The following is a 20,173-nucleotide window of genomic DNA, read 5'->3' on the forward strand; positions in this document are numbered from 1 at the left end:
TGTTCAAGTCACACCAGTAGGATGCCTGGAGGAAAAGTGTTCGTTTCTTGAAATACTAAATGAATGGGAAAATGCAGTGCCCACTGTATGATCAGTGTTTGCTATTTTTTATGCCACGCACTAAGCATACCCTGAACAGTAAAGTCAGATTCTGCTATGCTCTGTCATAATATTCATCATTTCCTAACTAACAATACCTTACTAAATATTTCAACAAAATATATATGGTTCTATCCTCCATATCACAAGATGTTAATCAATGATGGTACAAGGTGAATCTGCCAATCAAAGAAGCATAAGATTTCCTTGGAGTGAAACTGAGATGACAAGGAATGAAAGACATGAACGTACCATGTGTTCAAGTCACACAAGCAGGATTCCTGGAGGAAAAGTTTTCCTTTCTTAAAATACTAAATGAATACTTTACTAAATGAATAATACTATGGTTTGAAACCATGTATAATCTTTCTCAGGCATAACATGGCTCAGTGAGGTACTGAGTTAGTGGAAACTGAGTCTGACTGTGGTGGAAACTTTGGTTGTCTCTTGGATTAGGTAAACACACAAAGATTAGACACTAGTGGTTTAAGAAGAGTTATCAGAAGTCACACACACACACACTTCATACATTGTTCTGTGTGTTGTTGCTCCCTCCTATCTCAGAGTCCATCAGAGGCGTTCTTCTTTTATTTGACATTTAATTCAAAATGAATTGTTTTTCATTTATTAGTTTGTAATATTATGTTAGCAAAAGAAATTGATCAAGATAGAAAGTGGTACTGGGAAGTGTGAATCTTGCTGATAGCTCATTCAAAGTGAGTAGTGAGTCATGATAGAGTTTATGAGGCATTCCCAGTTCAAAATACTTAGAGCCTTAGAAGACACACAAGGACGTATACAGTTTATTTAAAAATGTTTATCCAAGCAATTTCTTTTAAACAAACAAGTAACATGATTATATTTTTTTTGAAGGAACTCCCTTGGCAGCATTGTGAACAATGCATTATTTGATGCTATGTTGTCACAGTAAGTCACTCAGGAAACAGTATTGTACTTTGCTGAAGTTGCAACTACAGTGGTGACTATGGATGGGCAGGAACTGTCAGCAAAGAATTAAGCTATGTACTAAGATAAAGTCTGTGCCTTCAAAGGAATCAGTCAAACAGATTCACAGGAAAATAAACACTATCACAGGAAAGTCTTTATTCAATCAAGTAACACAAGGGTTAAATAGTACAGCTTTCACCAAAAGAATTTTTGGAAGCCACTCAGCAAATTGTCTTTATGTCTCCCTAGGGAGCCATTTTTAATGAACTCCAAGTCTTGTCATTCCCTTTGCTGTACTAGTTTTATTGTTCAATAGAGGCTTTGAGGAAGACCCATTGCCAAGGGACCAGGTCTGGGTTGATACCAATTCTTGCCTGCAGTGAGAGATTTGTCTTTATGCCAACTTCCTCTTTAATAACAAGACCCAGGATGAACTGCAGTAAGGCTCCTGGTTTTATCCTCTTGGGACTATCTAGTGACCCAGAGAAATGGCAGCCCCTCTTTAGCATCTTCCTATGTCTCTACTTGCTGGGACTTTTAGGGAACCTGCTACTTCTGTTAGCTATTGGTGCTGATGTCCACCTCCACACACCCATGTATTTCTTCCTCAGTCAGCTTTCATTTGTGGATCTTTGCTTCATCAACACCACAGGCCCTAAAACACTGGAGGCTTTGTGGACCGGAGATGGATCAATCTCATTCTCTGCATGCATGTCTCAGTTGTATTTCTTTGCTGTTTTTGTAGATATGGATAACCTGCTTCTGGCAGTCATGGCTATTGACCGTTATGCTGCTATCTGTTACCCACTGCTCTACCCACTTCTTATGACTCCTTGTAGATGTGCGGTTCTGGTCAGTGGGTCATGGGGAATAACTCATTGTGTTTCTCTGATCTATACATTATTGCTCTCTCAGTTGTATTTTCATACCAATCAAGAGATTCCTCATTTTTTCTGTGATTCTACGCCTCTCTTATTGCTTTCCTGCTCTGACACTCACTTCAATGAGGTCCTGGCAATGGGTTTCGTTGGAGTTTTGGGAATCAGTGCAGTTCTCTGCATTGTAAGTTCTTATGGTTGTATTTTTTATGCTGTGGCTAGGGTTCCATCAGCACAGGGGAAAAGGAAAGCCTTGGCTACATGCAGTTCCCACCTCTCTGTAGTTATCCTTTTCTACAGCACAGCTTTTGCCACCTACTTGAAACCCCTATCTAGCTCTCGTTCCTCTGGGGAAGGGGTTGCTGCTGTCATGTATACCTTGGTAACTCCCACTCTGAACCCCTTCATCTATAGTCTGAGAAATAAGGATGTTAAGAGTTCATTGAGAAGGATTCTGAACATTGAAAAGTCTCAGGACTAAGGATCATCACTCAAGAAGGATCACAACCCACATCACTGCCACACATGCAAAGTGAGTCAGTTAACACCATGGATCAAGTGAAAATTACATGATGGCTCTGGCTAATCTTCATTGTTAACTTGAGTAGATTTGGAATCACCTTGAACACAATGCTTTGGGCATTTCTGTGAAGGTATCTCTGGAGAGATTTCACTGAGATGGAAGATCTATTTGAATGTGTATAGCACCATCTGTTCCGTAGAATTATCCCAGACTGATAATGGAAAAAATTAAAAATATAGCTTACTATCATTATTCATCTCTTTTTGATTGTTGACCACAGATGCAATGTAAGCCTTCACCTCACCCTCATGCCTTCCTTGTCTCATTCTGATGTATTGTATTCCTCAATCATGAATAAAATGAAACTTTCATTCTTAAATTGCTTGTCAGGTGTTTTGTCACAGCAACAAGACAAGTACCAAATAAAATAATCTATTGGAAAGAGTAGTATGTTGGGTTTGATATTCTTTAATTTGTCTTCTTATACTCATATTCCTTATGCATGAATAACTATTGCAATCATTACAATCATGTGATAATTTTAAAAATTTTTACCAGTGGTTTAATATCAACAGCCCCCTGATAGCCTTTTACTGCATATCCTTCTTTTTCTAATATATTTTCTCTAGTTGAACCTAGATACCACTGACAAATCATGTTAAAGGGAGCTTTAGTGTCCACAAAAGTTAAATCATAAGTAAGAAGTCAGGAAGCTGGTGAGTCTGACAATAACCCAGGTCAATAGGAGCAGGATGAGAAAGAATATAATTTTATTCTATCCTCTAATGGAGAGTATACTGCAGTATTCCTTTTAAAATAATTTATTATTGTGGTTATTGTGTATACATTTATAAAATTACTTATGACATATCATTTTGTGGAAAATAAAATTACAAGTTCCACCATTAAATTTGCATGTTCAAACCAAATACACACAATAGGAAAGAGCCATTCAAATGTCATACTGCAGTAACATACATGAACACTGCTCTAGATTTATGCTTGTGTTGGTGTCTTGTTTCTATAATTTTCTTTTCATTAATCATTCACAGCAGTGCCACATACAGAAATGGGCTAAAGAGTAGCAATCCAGTACATGTCTTCACTGTGTAATTATCAAACCAGAGCACGATTTGTGTTGTATGCAGTAAACAACACAGTAATTTACATAATCTTTTAAACTAACATCTGAAAATTGTTTAACTATTGCCTTCTGCTGGGCAATGCTCTTATGACCTAAAGTAGAATTCTGAGAAAGAACATAATTACTCCTTTTGCAGCCCATTGTGGGTGACTTTTCAATCAAGAAACTGACAGTTAAATAGAAATCTTGACTGCCCTCCATCTTAGGTCATATTTCAGTTGGTTTGCAGTAGAAAAAACTACTTAGTGTGTGCTGGACCTCCTGGTTCCTCAAGGTATAGATGACAGGGTTCAAGATGGGGTGACGACTGTTTAGGGCAAGGCAATGACCATGGAGAGGAGCTGGGAGTGGACATCAGAGTGTGCAGTGTACAAGACCATGAGTGTTCCATAGACTGTGGACACCACAGCCATGTGAGAAGAACATGTGGAGAAGGCCTTGGTCCTTCTGGTCCCAGAAGGAACTCTCAGCACAGTCACCACAATCTGAGCATAGAAAATCTGAACTAGTGCAAAGGGGACAGTCAGGAGGACACAGAGAGAGCAAAAATAGTCACCTGGACAAGTCCAGTATATGAGCAAGCCAGGACCATCATGAGTGAGAAATCACAGTAAAAGTGATGAATTTGGTTGGGAGCACAAAACCTTAGCTGAGCCATCAGAACACCAACTAGTCTATCTACCATGATGCCAGACTGTGCGCATCAGCCATAAGTGCCATTCTGGCTTGATCATGAATGGGTTTCATAGAAGGTGACAGATTTCAAGATAGAGATCAACTTGATAATTATTTTTGTTTGATTATTATAGTTGCATACATATAAATGAATTTATATGTGTATGTATGTATTTATATTTATACATACATACACATATATAATATGGCTCTTTCCTATTGTGTGTATTTGGTTTGAACATGCAAATTTAATGGTGGAACTTGTAATTTTATTTTCCACAAAATGATATGTCATAAGTAATTTTATAAATGTATACACAATAACCACAATAATAAATTATTTTAAAAGGAATACTGCAGTATACTCTCCATTAGAGGATAGAATAAAATTAGTTTTGTATAGATAAACCAAGGCAATATTTTAACTTCTGTCCTAGCACCTATAATAAATCATTAGTTCCCTTTTAATGAACTTTGGTTAATTGTTTTACAACCTCTTTGAATGTGCTCTGAGCAGGAGAAAGTCTGGTAACTATGTAAGGGCAATTAACTGATGACACTTGGGAGACTGGCAGAGTTCTCAGTGCAGTTTTGACTATCAGAGAGGGACCTAATAGCAGCCCTGTTATAAAAGAGCTTAATAATCACTGATATAATTTTAGGAATTCTTATAGGATCATCATTAGGACTTAACAAATCATCTATTTGTCTATATAGCATCGCTATAATACAGTATATCTTCGTGGATCTACAGAGATCTGCTCCAAAGGGGTGTGATATTGCTTAGTGATTGTTACATATGTTTAAATAATAATACTATTAATAGGAAAAGCATATTAATAGCAGGAATCTTTTTTTAAAATAAGTCACTTAAAGCCTTGCTGAACGAGGCCTCACTTGTCTCAGATTATATAATAATCCAAGGCAAGCATTTCAGGATGATCATCTGCTAATTATTAGCTTGTCCCATTATGGCTCCTGACAGCTATCCCAGGACTCTATCCTCAGTTCCACCACATGCCACAGTTTAGGACCTGCAATGTCTTATCTGTCTAGATGGTGAGAGAAGCATCAGAGCTGCCTGTGGAAGATCAAATGAGACTTGATCAGAGCCTACATGATGGGATAAAGTAGGCGTTATGAGTTGGCTGTGTTTCCGCATGGGCTTCTGTCTACTCTATCCCATACCAGAAATCATATTCAACCATTCATACTGGCATTCTCAGTGTAACTGCTCCTTGTTTCACCAGTGGAAGGAAAATAGTGGGTAAGAGGCCTGGGAAGGCATGGCAGCAGGGCCATGAAAGTCTATGGCAAGCCTTAATCCTAGCCCAAAGGAAGCTACTAAAAATAGGACTTCAGACTCAGGGAACGATGTGAAAACCAAGCAAGATATGAAGGAGCCTTCTAGAGGGTCTGTTCTCAGCAAGGACCTTCCACTTTGATTAAGGACTTTATTTCCCATGTTCTGATGCTCAGTAGATTATCAGCACAGAGACTCAGGCAAGGTGAGCATTTGTTTGAGATACTGCTTCCTAGTTTGTGTTGCTCATGATGCTAGATCAGTGTGACTTTCTGTCGTGCCCACCCTCGTTCAGCAAGGATGACGCGACACACGAGCTTTTCTCCAAGCAGTTTATTCAGGACCTTGAATAAGCTTCTCTCTCCCCCTGGGGGAAGCGTCTCCCAGGCTTAAGTACTCTAGGAATAGCCTATCCCCATCTGCCACGTGGCAACAGCAGATAGGTCCACATACACGGAAGCAAGCCAGATCACTAGCCACAGCCAAATAAGGACTTGTTTACTCCTAAAAGCACTCACCAACAGGTGGTGGAAGGCAGAGACCAGTGCCATCTTAAGGGCGTGGCACTATGCGGCTCTCCACAACTTTCATTAATGTTTCTGAGTGCGTATGCATGCAAATATGTGTGCCATTACCTACTTTATAGGACAAAGTGGTCTCTCTGATAGTTTTATGGACTTTAGTAAACATCTCTTTAAAATGTAAATAAATGTCTTTACATGAATTAAAAAAATATTTTCCCAGAATTGTGATTTGGGAATTTTGATCTTTTTAAAATTTAATTATTTGGGATTTAGATGGAAATTGTTTAAATTGTGTGTTTGGAGTCTGTCTGTATGCGATTGGTTCACATCTGTAATTTCAGCAGAGTGAGGCAGAAATAGGAGAATCCCTGCAGTTTACTGGCTAGCTTTTCTAATCACATTGGTAAGATCCCACCTCAAGAAAAGATAGAAAGAATAGAGGAAGACACACAGTACTTATCTCTGGCTTACACAGACACACATACACACATATACACACACACATACACACAAGAACACAAAGCATATATGTACACACACATGCATAATATGCACACATATACATATATACGTACACACATACATGAATACACATACATGTTTTGAGCACATAACTACATTATACACACAAGCACTGTATTAGTCAGGGTTCCTGCAAAACCATCATTATCAAGAAGCAAGTTGGGTAGAAAAGGGTTTTTCAGCTTAAATATCCACATTACCGTTCATCACTAAAGGAAGTTAGGACTGGAACTCAAGTAGGTCAGGAAGCAGGAGCTGATGCAGAGGGCATGGAGGGATGTTACTTACTGATTTGCTTCCCCGCCTTGCTCAGCTTGCTTTCTTATAGTTCCTAAGACTACCAGCCCATGGATGGCACCACCTATAATGGGCCCTCCCCTCTTAATCACTAATTGAGAAAAATGCCTTACAGCTGAGTATCATGGAGGCATTTCCTCAACTGAGGCTCCTTTCTCTGTGAAAACTCCAGTTTGTGTCAAGTTGACATACAAAACCAGCCAATACAAGCACCTACATCTTACACTCATAAGCAGACAATAAAATACAATGATAAAATAAACAATTGTTTCATTTGAGATGTTGGACCAAAGGTCTTCCCAGAGAAGAGGCAGAGGCAACTCCTACTAAGACCTGGAGTCCATAGGTGAGGAAGAGGACTCAGCCAAAACTTTTGCTTAATGGTGCTCTTCCTCTTGCACATCATAACGTTAATTATCACACCTCCAAGGAGAACCAGACCAGCAATGACGATGGTGATGACAACAGAGGATTGAGAAGATCTTCCTGGGAGAGGATTGGAGGATGAAGACCCTGATCCCCAGTTCTCATCCCTGACCTTGATCTGGGCTCCTTCTTTCTTTGACCCTATTACCCTTATTCATTCCTATCACATTTCAGGGCAAGAGGCTCTGTTAGCCACTCATGGTGTACATAGCATATGTATCTCTGCTCCTCTCGAGAAGGTACCACCACAGCTACCCACTGCTTGAAGGTTCTATCTCCTTGTAAAGGCCTCTCTTTCATAAGCTCTGTATCCTGGGTCAGGTTCTTCCCATCCCTGCCAGGTCAGGGTCATATCAGCAGGGTAGAAGCTCAGGGCTCAGTACATCCAGATAACATCTCCTTCAAATCTAGGGTGATAGGCCACATGTACCTTTGAGGAGATTGAGGAAGAACAATTGGAAAATTTAAGCATTTTACATTCTTTTTGTGGAGTCATTGGGGCTCATGTAAGCATCTTTGGAATGGACAGAATTAGGGTAAAAGAGGAATGCAAACACCATATGGGAACCTAGATTCAGGTACCTAGCATGATCCATTCCCTGGAATGCTTGATGAATCAAGGTGAATTGTTTTGTCCACTTGATACAAGCTAAAGCCATATGAAAGAAGATAACCACCGTTAGCAAAATGACTCCAAAAATTCAGGCTTTAGTCAAGCCTATAGGTCATTTTCTTAATTGGTGATTGATACTGGAGGGCCCAACTCATTGTAGGTGGTGCCATCACTGGGCCGGTGGTCCTGGGTTCTATAAGAAATCAGGCTGAAGAAATCATGGGGTGCAAGCCAGGAAGCAGCAGTTCTCCAGGCCCTGTAGATAAGCTGTTTGACTTTCTTTCCTAACTTCCTTCAGTGATGAACAGTGCTAGAAGAGTAAGCTAAATAAACCCCAACTTGCTTTTGGTCATGGTGTTTCTTTGTACCAATTGAAGTCCTAAGACAGAATCAAGTAGGAGTCTTTAGATTTCCCATCTCTGGTCCTGATGGGGTTGAGCTGAGAGACTCAGCATCAGTGGAGTGTGACCTCCAAAGACATTGGGGGTGGGCAGAGACCCAGGCCTGAAAGAGGTCATGGTTCATAATGAGCTGCAGACTGAGTGGGAGAGCTTGGCTGTTTATTCCAGGGTATTTTCTCCTTCCATCCTAGGACAGATTCAACTATTCTGAATGTAGGGTCAGCCCTGGGTACAGTCACTCTCTGATGTTGGATCGGGAAAGCCAGTAGCTCTCTTCCTCCTCCTTATGCAGTATTCTAGCTGATCCAGTATTTCTTCCCTCCACAGACATCAAGGGCCTCATTTGTATGGTTGAGGTGATATTTATGCTAACTAAAAGTGGTTTCTAGTTGTTCCTCACACTTGCTTGCTGCAGAGTTTCCTTTCCATTCTGTAGGTATCTGTGGAGAAGCTGTAGGCACTCTCCCTACACATAGGCCCTGAAATACTCTGCTGTACCATCTGACTCTAACTTGCTCTTCATGATCTGAGCCACCATGTCTGCTGAAGTCCAGAAACTCAGGTCCTCATGATGTAATCTGAGCCATCATATGCAGTGTGATAGTGTGCTCCAAGAAGACTCATGTATGGCCCTATCTAGCAGACAACCATCCCCTGTAGGGTATGAGAGCCTGTCAACAACAACAGGGGTGTCTGTCAGCCTTGGGCTAAGTCACCCTGCTCTACCCAAAGGCAGGATTTGGACCTAAACCGAAAGTGAAATTTGTTCAGGGTTTCTGAGGGCTCTGTATCCCCAGCTCCATACATTGAATCTGGTATCCAGGGCTAGTCAGGCTAGTCAGTGGGACATGTAGGAGTCCAACCCAGGACTGGAGTCACTCACTGCCTTCAGTCTGCTTGTAGTGTAGTTTCTGAAGGTAAGCTGTGGTTCTTTGTTTAATATTCTTGACTCTGAGTTTCAGCTCCTCTCAATACTCTAGACCTTCCTACTCCATCCAGGGCCTACTTGGCTCCATCCTTGGAAACTCCTTATTGCTATCTCAGAGCTGAAATTACCAGTCATCCCTGTAGTCTACAGAGATGTACTGTGACAGGACAGTTTGGAAATAGCACATTGAATGTAAGCCTAGGGGAGATGCAAGATGAGATCAGGGCCCTTCTCTGAGAATGCAGGCAAGTGCAGGAGTGGTAATGGGAGATTGATGGGGGTGGGCAGGACAAGGAACACAGGGCAGGATAGGGAAGAGATCCTGAGGATCTGGTCCCAAGCTTTTGCTCTTCTTCTCAGAGGTTTCTGCTTCTGGACCCCTGAACCCACTGGAACCTGTTTGGGTAACAGCCATAGTAACCACTACCATCAGGAGAGCATGGTTGTTTGAGATCCCCATCCTTCCAGTGGTAGTGCTGATTGGATTCTCTAGGTTTCCACCACCCAACTGTAATGAGGGAAGTGTCATCAGTATCCATGCAAAATACTAGGCAAAGTTTAAGTTACAGAGAGGTGAATCCTCTGAGGAAATGGGAGAATCTCCAGTGCTGTTTTTCCCCTCCTTTGAGTCTCACCAAGAAGGATCAAATGTGTAACCTGGGCTTTGCCCTGACTCCTGCTCCCCTACACTAAGTACTTAATGCCATGTTTCCAAGGGCCTGTCAAATATTTCAGGATCTCTCTTTGTTCTTCAAAACAAATAAACAAGCAAATGTTTTTTGTGTATTTGTTTTATGTATACTGATGTTTTGCATATATGTGTGTCTGTGCCTGGTATCAGGAGAGGCTAGAAGAGGGCATCTGACCCACTGAAACTGGAGTTAGAGACCCTTTTTATTGCTACATGAGTGCTGGAAATAAAATCCAGGTCCTCTGGCAGATTCCATGGATAACTTTTGTTGGTTAGGTCTTACCATAATTATCATGTTTGGAAGTTAGGAGTGTTAAGTTCCTGCTTGGGGTTGGACACTTGTAAACCCAGTCTCAGTGAAGAGTGGCCACAATCGGCCAGGAATTCAAGGTTTTTCAGCTAGGGAGTTCAGTACTGAAATAAGGACGGATAATAGAAAGATGGGGAAAAGATAGGGAGAAACAGGAAGGGCTGGAGGGAGGGAGAAAGGCCAGAGCAAAGAAGGGCAAGGAGAGGGACAGGGAGGGGGAGGGGGACAGGGAGGGAGTGGAGTAGGAGTGGAGGGGGACGGGAGAAATGGGGGAGGGGGAAGGAGAAGGTGAGAAAGATGGAGAGGGAGACAGACAGAAAAGTATGGAAGGCTGAAAGTCCTATGTATGGCTTTGACTATGAGAGAAGTGGAAACCTTGTTGATTCCACAGATAGGGCACAGACTTTGACTCTGCAAAATATAGTTTTAAGATGGAAGGTCTACAATCTGGTCACTAAATACTCTAGAAAAGGTATCCTCAGTTCCTCTTAACACATTCACTGATGTTCTGGTAAGAAATCTTCCAAGAGGTCTTACAATCAAACCTTTTGAGTATTATGAGTGGAAGCCCCTTAGGGTTTTTTATTTTTTGGGATATTTTCTTTCTTTACATTTCAAATGTTATCCACTTTCCTAGTTCCCCCACTTTCATGAGCCCCCTATCCCATCTTCCCTCTCCTGCTTCTATGAGGGTGTTCCCCCACCCACCCACCCATCCCTGCCTCCTGGCCCTCAAATTTTCTTATACTGGAACATACAGTTTTCACAGGACCAAGGGCCTCTTGTCCCATTCATGCCCGACAATGCCATCCTCTGCTACATATGCAGCTAAAGCTAGGGGTTCTTCCATGTATACTCCTTCAGTGGTGGTTTAGTCCCTGGGAGCCCTAGGGGGTCTGGTTGTTTGATATTATTGTTTTTCATATAGGGTTGCGAATCCCTTCAGCTCCTTCAGTCTTTTCTCTTACTTCTCCTTTGGGGGCCCCATAGGGAACCCCATGCTCAGTTGACTTCAAGCATCTGCCTCTGTGTTTGTCAGGCTCTGGCAGAGCCTCTTGGGAGACAGATATTTCAGGTTACTGTCAGCATGTACTTCTTGGCATCCACAATAGTGTCTGCATTTGGTGATTGTATATAGGATGGTTCCTCAGGTAGGGCAGACTTTGGATGGCCTTTCCTTCAGTCTCTGTTCCACAATTTGTGTCCACATTTGCTACCATTTGCCTCCGAATTTCATGAGTTCATTGTTTTTAATAGGCCAGTGATACTCCATCGTGTAAATGTACCACATTTTCTGTGGTTTAAAACTTGAGAGGGGCACGGGGCAGGTCAGGCGTGCCTGCGCCCTGCTGTGGCAGCACTCCTTGGAGCAGTGGTCCGCGGGGCTCAGAGGCGCAAGCCGCCTGCAAACTGCGGGTGTAGGGAAAGAGCTTTCGTGCATGGCGCACGCAGGGGCAGCTGTTCGGCCTTGCCCACGTGCTGCAGTGATGGCAGGGTCCTGTGAGCAGGGGCGCAGGGATCCAGTGTGGCACAGCGAGGGGTGGGGAGGGAGTCCCCGGAGGCAGCCCGTGATGGTGTTGGTGCATGGGCCACTGATGCTGGGGAAAGAGCCCTGCGGACGGCTGCAGCAGGGGAGAGGGCGGAGAGGCTTTCCCAACAGGCCAGTTTCCCACTTACACAAGAGAGTCCAAAGTTCTAAGAGACACATGGAATCGAAGACATGGAAATTTTATTGGTCATGTTGATGGTTGTATCTAGATGGTGTGCTCTCCCCCAAAATGCCAGGAGGGTCCCCCTTATATGGGGAGTGGGAAAGAGGAGGGGCTAGGGAGATGAAAATTTAGTTATCCATGCCAACAGCCTTTAGGTAATTCATTAATATGTAAATCTCAAGGCAGAGGCCTGTTAGTCAAGCCCTCTACCTGTGCCTTATGTGAGAACACCATGGAAGTTAAATGGAGGTGAGACTGTATGTTAGGTCTCTGGGTTCTGGGGGCGTGGACAAACACCCCAGGATGTCTTCTACAGCCCAACAATTTTCTATATCCATTCCTCTGTTGAAGGACATGTGGGTTCTTTCCAGCTTCTGACTACTATATATAAGGCTGCTAAGAACATAGTGGAGCATTTGAACTTGTTACATGTTGGAGAATCTTTTGAGTATATGCCCAGGAGTGGTATAGCTGGGTCCCCAGGTAATACTATGTCCAATTTTCTGAGGAAATGCCAGACTGATTTTTAGAGGGGTTATACTAGCTTGCAATCCCACCAACAATGGAGAAGTCTGAATCTCCACATTCTCACCAGCATCTGCTGTCACCCGAATTTTTGATCTTAGCCATTCTGATTGATGTGAGGTGGAACCTCAAGGTTGTTTTGATTTGCATTTCCCTGATGACTAAAGATGTTGCATGTTTCTTTAAGTGATTCACAGCCATTCAAGATTCCTCAGTTGAGAATCCTTTGATTAGCTCTGTACCCCCCTTTAAATAGGGTTACTTTATTCTCTGGAGTCTAACTTCTTGAGTTCTTTGTATATATTGAATAATAGCCCTCTAACCGATGTAGGATTGGTAAAGATTTTTTCCCAATCTGTTGGTTGCCATTTTGTCCTATTGATAGTGTCCTTTGCCTTACAGAAGCTTTGCAATTTTATGAGGTCCCATTTGTCAATTCTTGATCTCAGAGCATAAGCCATTGATGTTCTGTTCAGGAAATTTTCCCCTGTGCCCAAGTATTTGAGGTTCTTCCCCACTTTCTCTTCCATTAGTTTCAGTGTATCTGGTTTTATAGGGAGGTCCTTTATCCATTTGGACTTGAGTTTTGTACAAGGAGATAAGAATGGATCGATTTTCATTCTTTAACATGCTGACCTCCAGTTGAACCAGCACCATTTGTTGAAAATGCTGTGTTTTTTCCACTGGATGGTTTTAGCTCCTTTGTCAAAGATCAAGTGATCATAGGTGTGTGGGTTCATTTCTGGGTCTTCAATTCTATTTATCTTCCTGCTTGTCTCTGTTCCAGTACCATGTCATTTTTATCACTACTACTCTGTAGTACAGCTTGAAGTCAGGGATGGTGATTCCTCCGGATGTTCTTTTGTTGTTCAGAATAGTTTTTGCTTTCCTGGGTTTTTTGTTATACCAAGTGAATTTGAGAATTGCTCTTTCTAACTGTATGAAGAATTGAGTTGGAATTTTGATGGGGATTGTATTGAATCTGTAGATTGCTTTTGGCAAGATGGCCATTTTTACTATAGTAATCCTGACAATCCATGAGGATGAGAGATCTTTCCATCTTCTGAGATCATCTTCTATGTCTTTCTTCAGGGACTTGAAATTCTTGTCACATAGATCTTTCACTTGCTTGGTTAGAGTCACACCAAGGTATTTTATATTATTTGTGACTATTGTGAAGGGTGTTGCTCCCCTAATTTCTTTCTCAGACTGTTTATCCTTTAAGTAGAGGAAGGCTACTGATTTGTTTGAGTTAATTTTATATCCAGCCACTTCACAGAAGTTATTTATCAGGCTTAGGTGTTCTCTTGTGGAAATTTTGGGGTCGCCTTAAGTATACTATCATATCATCTGCAAATAGTGATATTTTGACTTTTTCCTTTCCAATTTGTCTCCCTTTGACCTCCTTTTGTTGTCTAATTGCTCTAGCTAGGACTTCAAGTAATATATTGAATAGATTTGGAGAGAGTGGGAAGCCTTGTCTAGTCCCTGATTTTAATGTGATTGCTTCAAGTTTCTCTTCATTTAGTTTGATGTTGGCTACTGGTTTACTGTATATCGCTTTTACTATGTTTAGGTATGGCCTTGAGTTCCTGATATTTCCAAGACTTTTGATATGAAGGGATGTTGAATTTTGTCATATGCCTTTTCAGCATCTAATGAAATGATCATGTGTTTTTTTTCTTTGAGTTTGTTAATGTAGTGGATTAGGTTGATTGATTTCCATATATTGAACCATCCCTGCATCCCTGGGATGAAGCCTACTTGATAGTGGTGAATGATGGTTTTAATATGTTTTTGAATTCTGTTTGCAAGAATTTTATTGAGTATTTTTCCATTGATGTTCATAAGGGAAATTTGTCTGAAGTTCTCTTTCTTTGTTGCATTTTTGTGTGGTTTAGATATAAGCATATTTGTGGCTTCGTAGAATGAATTGGACAGTGTTCCTTCTGTTTCTATTTTGTGGAACATTTAAAAAGTATTGGTATTAGGTCTTCCTTGAAGGTCTGATAGAATTCTGCAGTAAGGCCATCTGATCCTGGCCTTTTTTTGTTTGGGAGACTTTTAATAACTGCTTCTATTTCTTTAGGGGTTATAAGACTGTTTAGATAGTTTATCTGATTCTGATTTAAATTTAGCACCTGGTATGTGTCTAGAAAATTATTCATTTCATCCAGATTTTCCAATTTGATTGAGTATAGGCTTACACAGTAGGATCTAGTGATATTTTGAATTTTCTCTGTTTCTGTTGTTGTGTCTCCCTTTTCAGTTCTGATTTTATTAATTTGAATACTGTCTCTGTTTCCTCTGGTTAGTCTGGCTAAGGATTTATCCATTTTGTTGATTTTCTCAAAGAACCATCTCCTGGTTTTGTTGATTCTTTGAATAGTTCTTTATGTTTCTACTCGGTTGATTTCAGCCCTGAGTTTGATTATTTCCTTCTGTCTACTCCCCTGGAGTGTCTTTGCTTTTTTTTGTTCTAGAGCTTTCAGGTGTGCTGTCAAACTGTTAGTGTATGCTCTCTCTAGTTTCTTTTTGGAGTCACTTGGAGTTATGAGTTTTCCTCTTAGCACTGCTTTCATTGTGTCCCATAAGATTTGGCATGATGTGCCTTCATTGTCATTAAATTCTAAAGTCTTTAATTTATTTCTTTATTTCTTCCTTGACCAAGTTATTGAGTAGAACATTGTTCAGCTTCCATGTGTATGTTGGATTTCTGTTGTTTTTGTTGTAATTGAATACCAGCCTTAGACTGTGGTCATCTGATAGAATGCATCAGATTATTTCAATCTTCTTGTATCTGTTTTGTGACCAATTATGTTGAGCCTTATATTGGGCCTAGAGGAATGGATTGATCCTGAGTTTTATAACCTGTCCTGGTCACTTTCACTGTGGAGTGACTCAGCACGACCCACAGGATCTAGCCAAACTCTTGCCTGCCTGGCAACCGCTGATGTAAAATAATCTCATAGGCCTCACCAGATCACCCTGCACCCCTCTTCATCTGCTCTTTAAAAGCGAAAGAGACTGGTACAATAAAGTGAGTTCCTGCTTCAATGAGACTTCTGACTCAGTGTGGTTCTTCTTGAACCACCCCCCCCAAAGACTGTGAAAGACTGAAGGGTTCAAGCTTCTCTCCTTGCTGGCAAATGAGGTGCTGGGAAGTAGGTATATTCTTTGGTTTTAGGATGAAATGTTCTTATAAATATCTGTTATGTTAATTCATCACTTCTGTTAGTTTCACTATTTCTCTGTTTAGTTTCTCATTTCATGATCTGTCCATTGCTGAGAGTGGGGTATTGAAGTCTCCCACTATTATTGTGTGAGGTACAATGTGTGCATTGAGATTTAGTAAAGTTTTTTTTTTTATGAGTGTGGTTACCCTTGCATTTGGAGCATAAATGTTCAGAATTTGTGGAAAGATATTATGTAAATTTGGTTTTGTCCTGTAATGTCTTTATTTATCCATCTATGATGATTGAGAGTTTTGCTGGGTATAGTAGCCTGGGCTGGCATTTGTGTTCTCTTAGTGTCTCTATGACATCTTCCCAGGACCTTCTGGCTTTTATAGTCTCTGGTGAGAAGTCTGGTATAATTCTGATAAGGTCTGCCTTTGTATATTACTTGACATTTTTTCCTTACTGCTTTCAATATTCTTTCATTTGTGCAATTGGTGTTTTGACTATCATGTGACAGGAGGAATTTCTTTTCTAGTCTAGTCTATTTGGAGTTCTATAGGCTTCTTGTATGTTCATGAGCATCTCTTTATCTAGGTTAGGGAAGTTTTCTTCTATAATTTTGTTGAAGATATTTACTAGCCCTTTAAGTTGGGAATCTTCACTTTCTTCTATACCTATTATTTTTAGGTTTGGTCTTCTCGTTGTGTCCTGGAATTCCTGGATTTTTTGTGTTAGTAGCTTTTTGCATTTTCTTTGACCATCATGTCAATGTTTTCTATGGCATCTTCTGCACTGGAGATTCTCTCTTCTATCTCTTGTATTCTGTTGGTGATGCTGGCATCTATGACTCCTGATCTCTTTCATAGGTTTTCTATCTCCATGGTTGTCTCCCTTTGTGATTTTTTTATTGTTTCTATTTCCATTTTTAGATCTGGAATGGTTTTGTTTAATTCATTCTCCTGTTTGGTTGTGTTTCCCTGTAATTCTTTAAGGGATTTTTGTGTTTCCTCTTTTAGGACTTCTACCTGTTTACTTGTGTTCTCCCGTATTTCTTTAAGAAAGTTATTTATGTCCTTCTTAAAATCCTCTATCATCATCATGAGAAGTGGTTTTAGATACAAATCTTGCTTTTCTGGTGTGATGGTGTGTCCAGGACTTGCTATGGTAGAAGAACTGGGTTCTAATGATGCCAAGTAACTTTGGTTTCTGTTGCTTATGTTCCTATGTTTGCCTCTCACCATCTGGTTATCTCTAGTGCTACCTTCACTCACTGTCTCTGACTAGAGTCTGTCCCTCCTGTGATACTGATTGTATCAGAGTCTAGTTGTCTCTATGATCCTATAATTTTGAGACCCTGTAATCCTGTGATCCTGAGATCCTAGGTGTGTCAGGGCTCCTGGGAGTCAAGCTGCCTCTAGGATCCTGAAACCCTGGTGTGACCAAGCTCCTAAGATTCTGTGACCCTAGGACCTTGGACATGTTACAGTGTCTGGGAGTAGATCTTTCTCTGAATGTTGTGGGATTGGGTATGGAGCTACTGCCCAAGGTATTCTCAGGGCACCAGCTCAGACCGGAAGAAACATGTGCCACTGGCCAGGCAGGGGGTTTCTGCATCCCTGGATCCTGCTGGTCCCAGTTACTCTCTGTGTTGGGGTGTTGGGGGAGATGTTGTGACCCCTCTGAGTTTTTCTTATCTGCAAGCTCTAAAGTCCTCCCATCCCACTGGGGAGCCAAGCAAGAGTTCTTAGAGTCAGTGTAGGCACAGGAACCTGACTTGGATCCACATTCATTAATACAGTTGGCAATTTGGCTGCAGTGCAAGGAAAACAGTTTTGGAAGGTAGAAAACAAGGATAGCATGAAAACAAAAATACTGAGATAAAAATATTGATATAATTATCATAAAATATAGTACTAGTCAACTCCCACTCAGAAAATTAATAATTTAAAATGAATATCATATGACTACTATATGAACAACATATATTATATTGCATGAATAGTACACATTATATGAATATTATATAAATATATGTCATATTTTAAAATATGTAGTATTTTATCTTATATAAATAATATATAAATTCTATAAATTATGTAGATGTTATGAATTATATAAATGTTATATATAAATAATATAAATATTATTTAAACATTGTTAAAAATAAAATTAATTAATAACAATTACACTGTTTCAATAGGCTCACATTTCACTAATGTCACGTGTCTATATAAACACCAGTCCCCACAGGTAAGTTAGCCAAACACTCACCAACATTGCTTAGTCTCCATGTTGTTTTGTCTTGTTTTGTTTTTTGACACAGGGTTTCTCAACCCTAACTATCCTGGACTTAATTTTTAGATGAGGCTGAACTTGAGCTCACTGAGATCCTCCTGCCTCTGCCTCCTGATTGTCGAGATCAAAGGTGTATGCCACTGTGTTCTGGCTCAATCTCCATATTTGGTCATAAATGATCCACAGCATCTGTAGAACTCAACTTAAAGCTCATCATTTTAATTTGCAGTATATTGCTCTAAGTTTCATAACTTTCTGCATTCACTATATGTTGGATTTCTCAAGGACTGCTGTGGTGCTGCCCCATCTTTGATATTATTACCACCCTTTTCTCTCTTGTAATTGCAAAGGATTTTTACCAAAGTTTTATTATTTTTAACATCAATGAAATGACTAGAACAAAAAGAAAATAAATAAGTTGATTCTTATGGGAAAAGAAATCTGGACAGAATGATTCCTTGGAGAGAAAACCCCAAGATATTAATGCCCAAGATGCTGCTAGGGGAATATGAGAAGGTTCATTCTGGTCTTCCCTTTGTCAAAACAAAGTAAGATCTGCTGAGATTAAGTATTATAATTATAAGTAGGTTTTTAGATCCATTCTAAAGTATGTACAACAGTGTAGACTAATGGGCAAATCTAATATTGGCAGAAATTTTCTTTCATTTTGCCCTATTTCTATCTCTCTCTCTTTCCCTCCTTTCCTCTTTTCTCACATCCCTTATTCCCTTCCTTCCTTAGACAAGATGTCTTATAGACCAAGCTAGTGTAAAATCTAGATGTAGCCCAGGGGAACTAACACTTTGAACTCTTTATTTAAAAAAAACATTAATTCAACTATTTGCTTACTTTATATCCCAATCAGAGTTTCCCCTCCCTACTTCCCCCCCATTCCTTCCTCTTTCTGCCCCTCTTTTTTTTTTCTTTCAAAAAAGGGAAGGCCTCCAATGGATATCAACCTGCCTAGGCATTTCAAGTTGCAGTGAAGACTAAGCACATCTTCTCCTACTGAAGCTAGACAAGGCAGTCCAGTAAGGTGAACAGAAACCAAAGGCAGTCATCAGAGTCAGAGACAGCCCCTGCTCCTGCTGTTTGGAGTCCCACAGATGAGCAACTGCTACATATGTGCAGAGAGCCTAGTGATCTGCTACCGCCTAAGAGTTTGGCTTATGTTAAATGTGCCTTCATATTGACTTGTGGGATCTTTTCCCTCTCTCTGATGAAAGGAAGTTCAGACCAGAGAAATGGGTGAGTGGGGGGTAATGGGGCGTCATCTTTGACTGCAGTTTGTGAAAATTACATCATAGATATTGTAGGTTCACTATAAAAGTCACCATCTAAAAATCCTAATTTACTTTCCTAATTTGTAGATTTTTTTTTTTGCATTCACTCTTGGTGTGTTTGGGATTTTCAGATCTCAGGATAGGCTACATGATCAAGCATATATGTTATAAATATATGGCAATGTGTGTGTGTGTGTGTGTGTGTGTGTGACTTTAGTGGATCCAGTGATAAAGTTGGGGATATGTGTTATGTAAGAATGAGAGAGGATATAAGGAGAAGAGAGAGAGAGAGTAAAAAGTTAGAGGATTCATCTCTTATCTGAATTATCTGTCAAAGTCTTGTCCATCAGAGAAACAGGTTGTGTACCAGTGTTGGTAACAAGTTAGGTTATGTTTGGTGTTAAATAAACACGTAACCCTGTAGGTGTGTTTTTAATGGAAGAGGGATGATTCTAAATCAGAAAAATGAATATAATTTGTGAACTGTAATAGGATATAGTTCTTGCATCATTTTGTGCACATAATCCCAAATCATTGGCCATGTATGTCTGTTAGTATAATTCATGATTCTTGAAATGCCCCACCATCAACAGTTACATTTAGAACATTTCTCCTACACATACGTTTATAGAAGGCATCTCCTTGCTGCCTATGTTGACTCACTAATAATGTAATGAAATTTTCTTACTGCTTCTGATGCTAACTAATCTGAACACAACATGCAGGACCACAAAATGCCAAAACCATTGTCCCTCTATTGCTAAAATCATTTACTCAGTCTAGGATGTAGATCACTTGTATTATGGTGTGCTGTTTTTATGTGTTCTAATGATCATTAAATTTAGGTAAAATGTAGGTGTAAACTATAATAAAATGTAAATATGATCTCATGAGGTG

The 20,173-nt window shown here is 40.3% G+C and overlaps 1 protein-coding gene and 1 pseudogene across 1 annotated transcript; one reads left to right on the plus strand and one right to left on the minus strand.

Annotated features, from left to right (window-relative positions):
* Nucleotides 1–1,443: 1,443 nt before the first annotated feature.
* Nucleotides 1,444–2,406, plus strand: LOC114637260 (olfactory receptor 1361-like). Its single transcript, XM_028785472.1, has one exon. The coding sequence runs from the start codon at nucleotides 1,444–1,446 to the stop codon at nucleotides 2,404–2,406; it is 963 nt and encodes a 320-aa protein (XP_028641305.1).
* A 1,393-nt stretch (nucleotides 2,407–3,799) lies between these two features.
* LOC114637257 lies at nucleotides 3,800–8,891 on the minus strand (annotated as a pseudogene).
* Nucleotides 8,892–20,173: the final 11,282 nt, after the last annotated feature.

The sequence above is a fragment of the Grammomys surdaster genome, unplaced genomic scaffold (genome assembly GCF_004785775.1).
Source record: "Grammomys surdaster isolate TR1022 unplaced genomic scaffold, NIH_TR_1.0 125231, whole genome shotgun sequence".
Lineage (NCBI taxonomy): Eukaryota > Metazoa > Chordata > Mammalia > Rodentia > Muridae > Grammomys > Grammomys surdaster.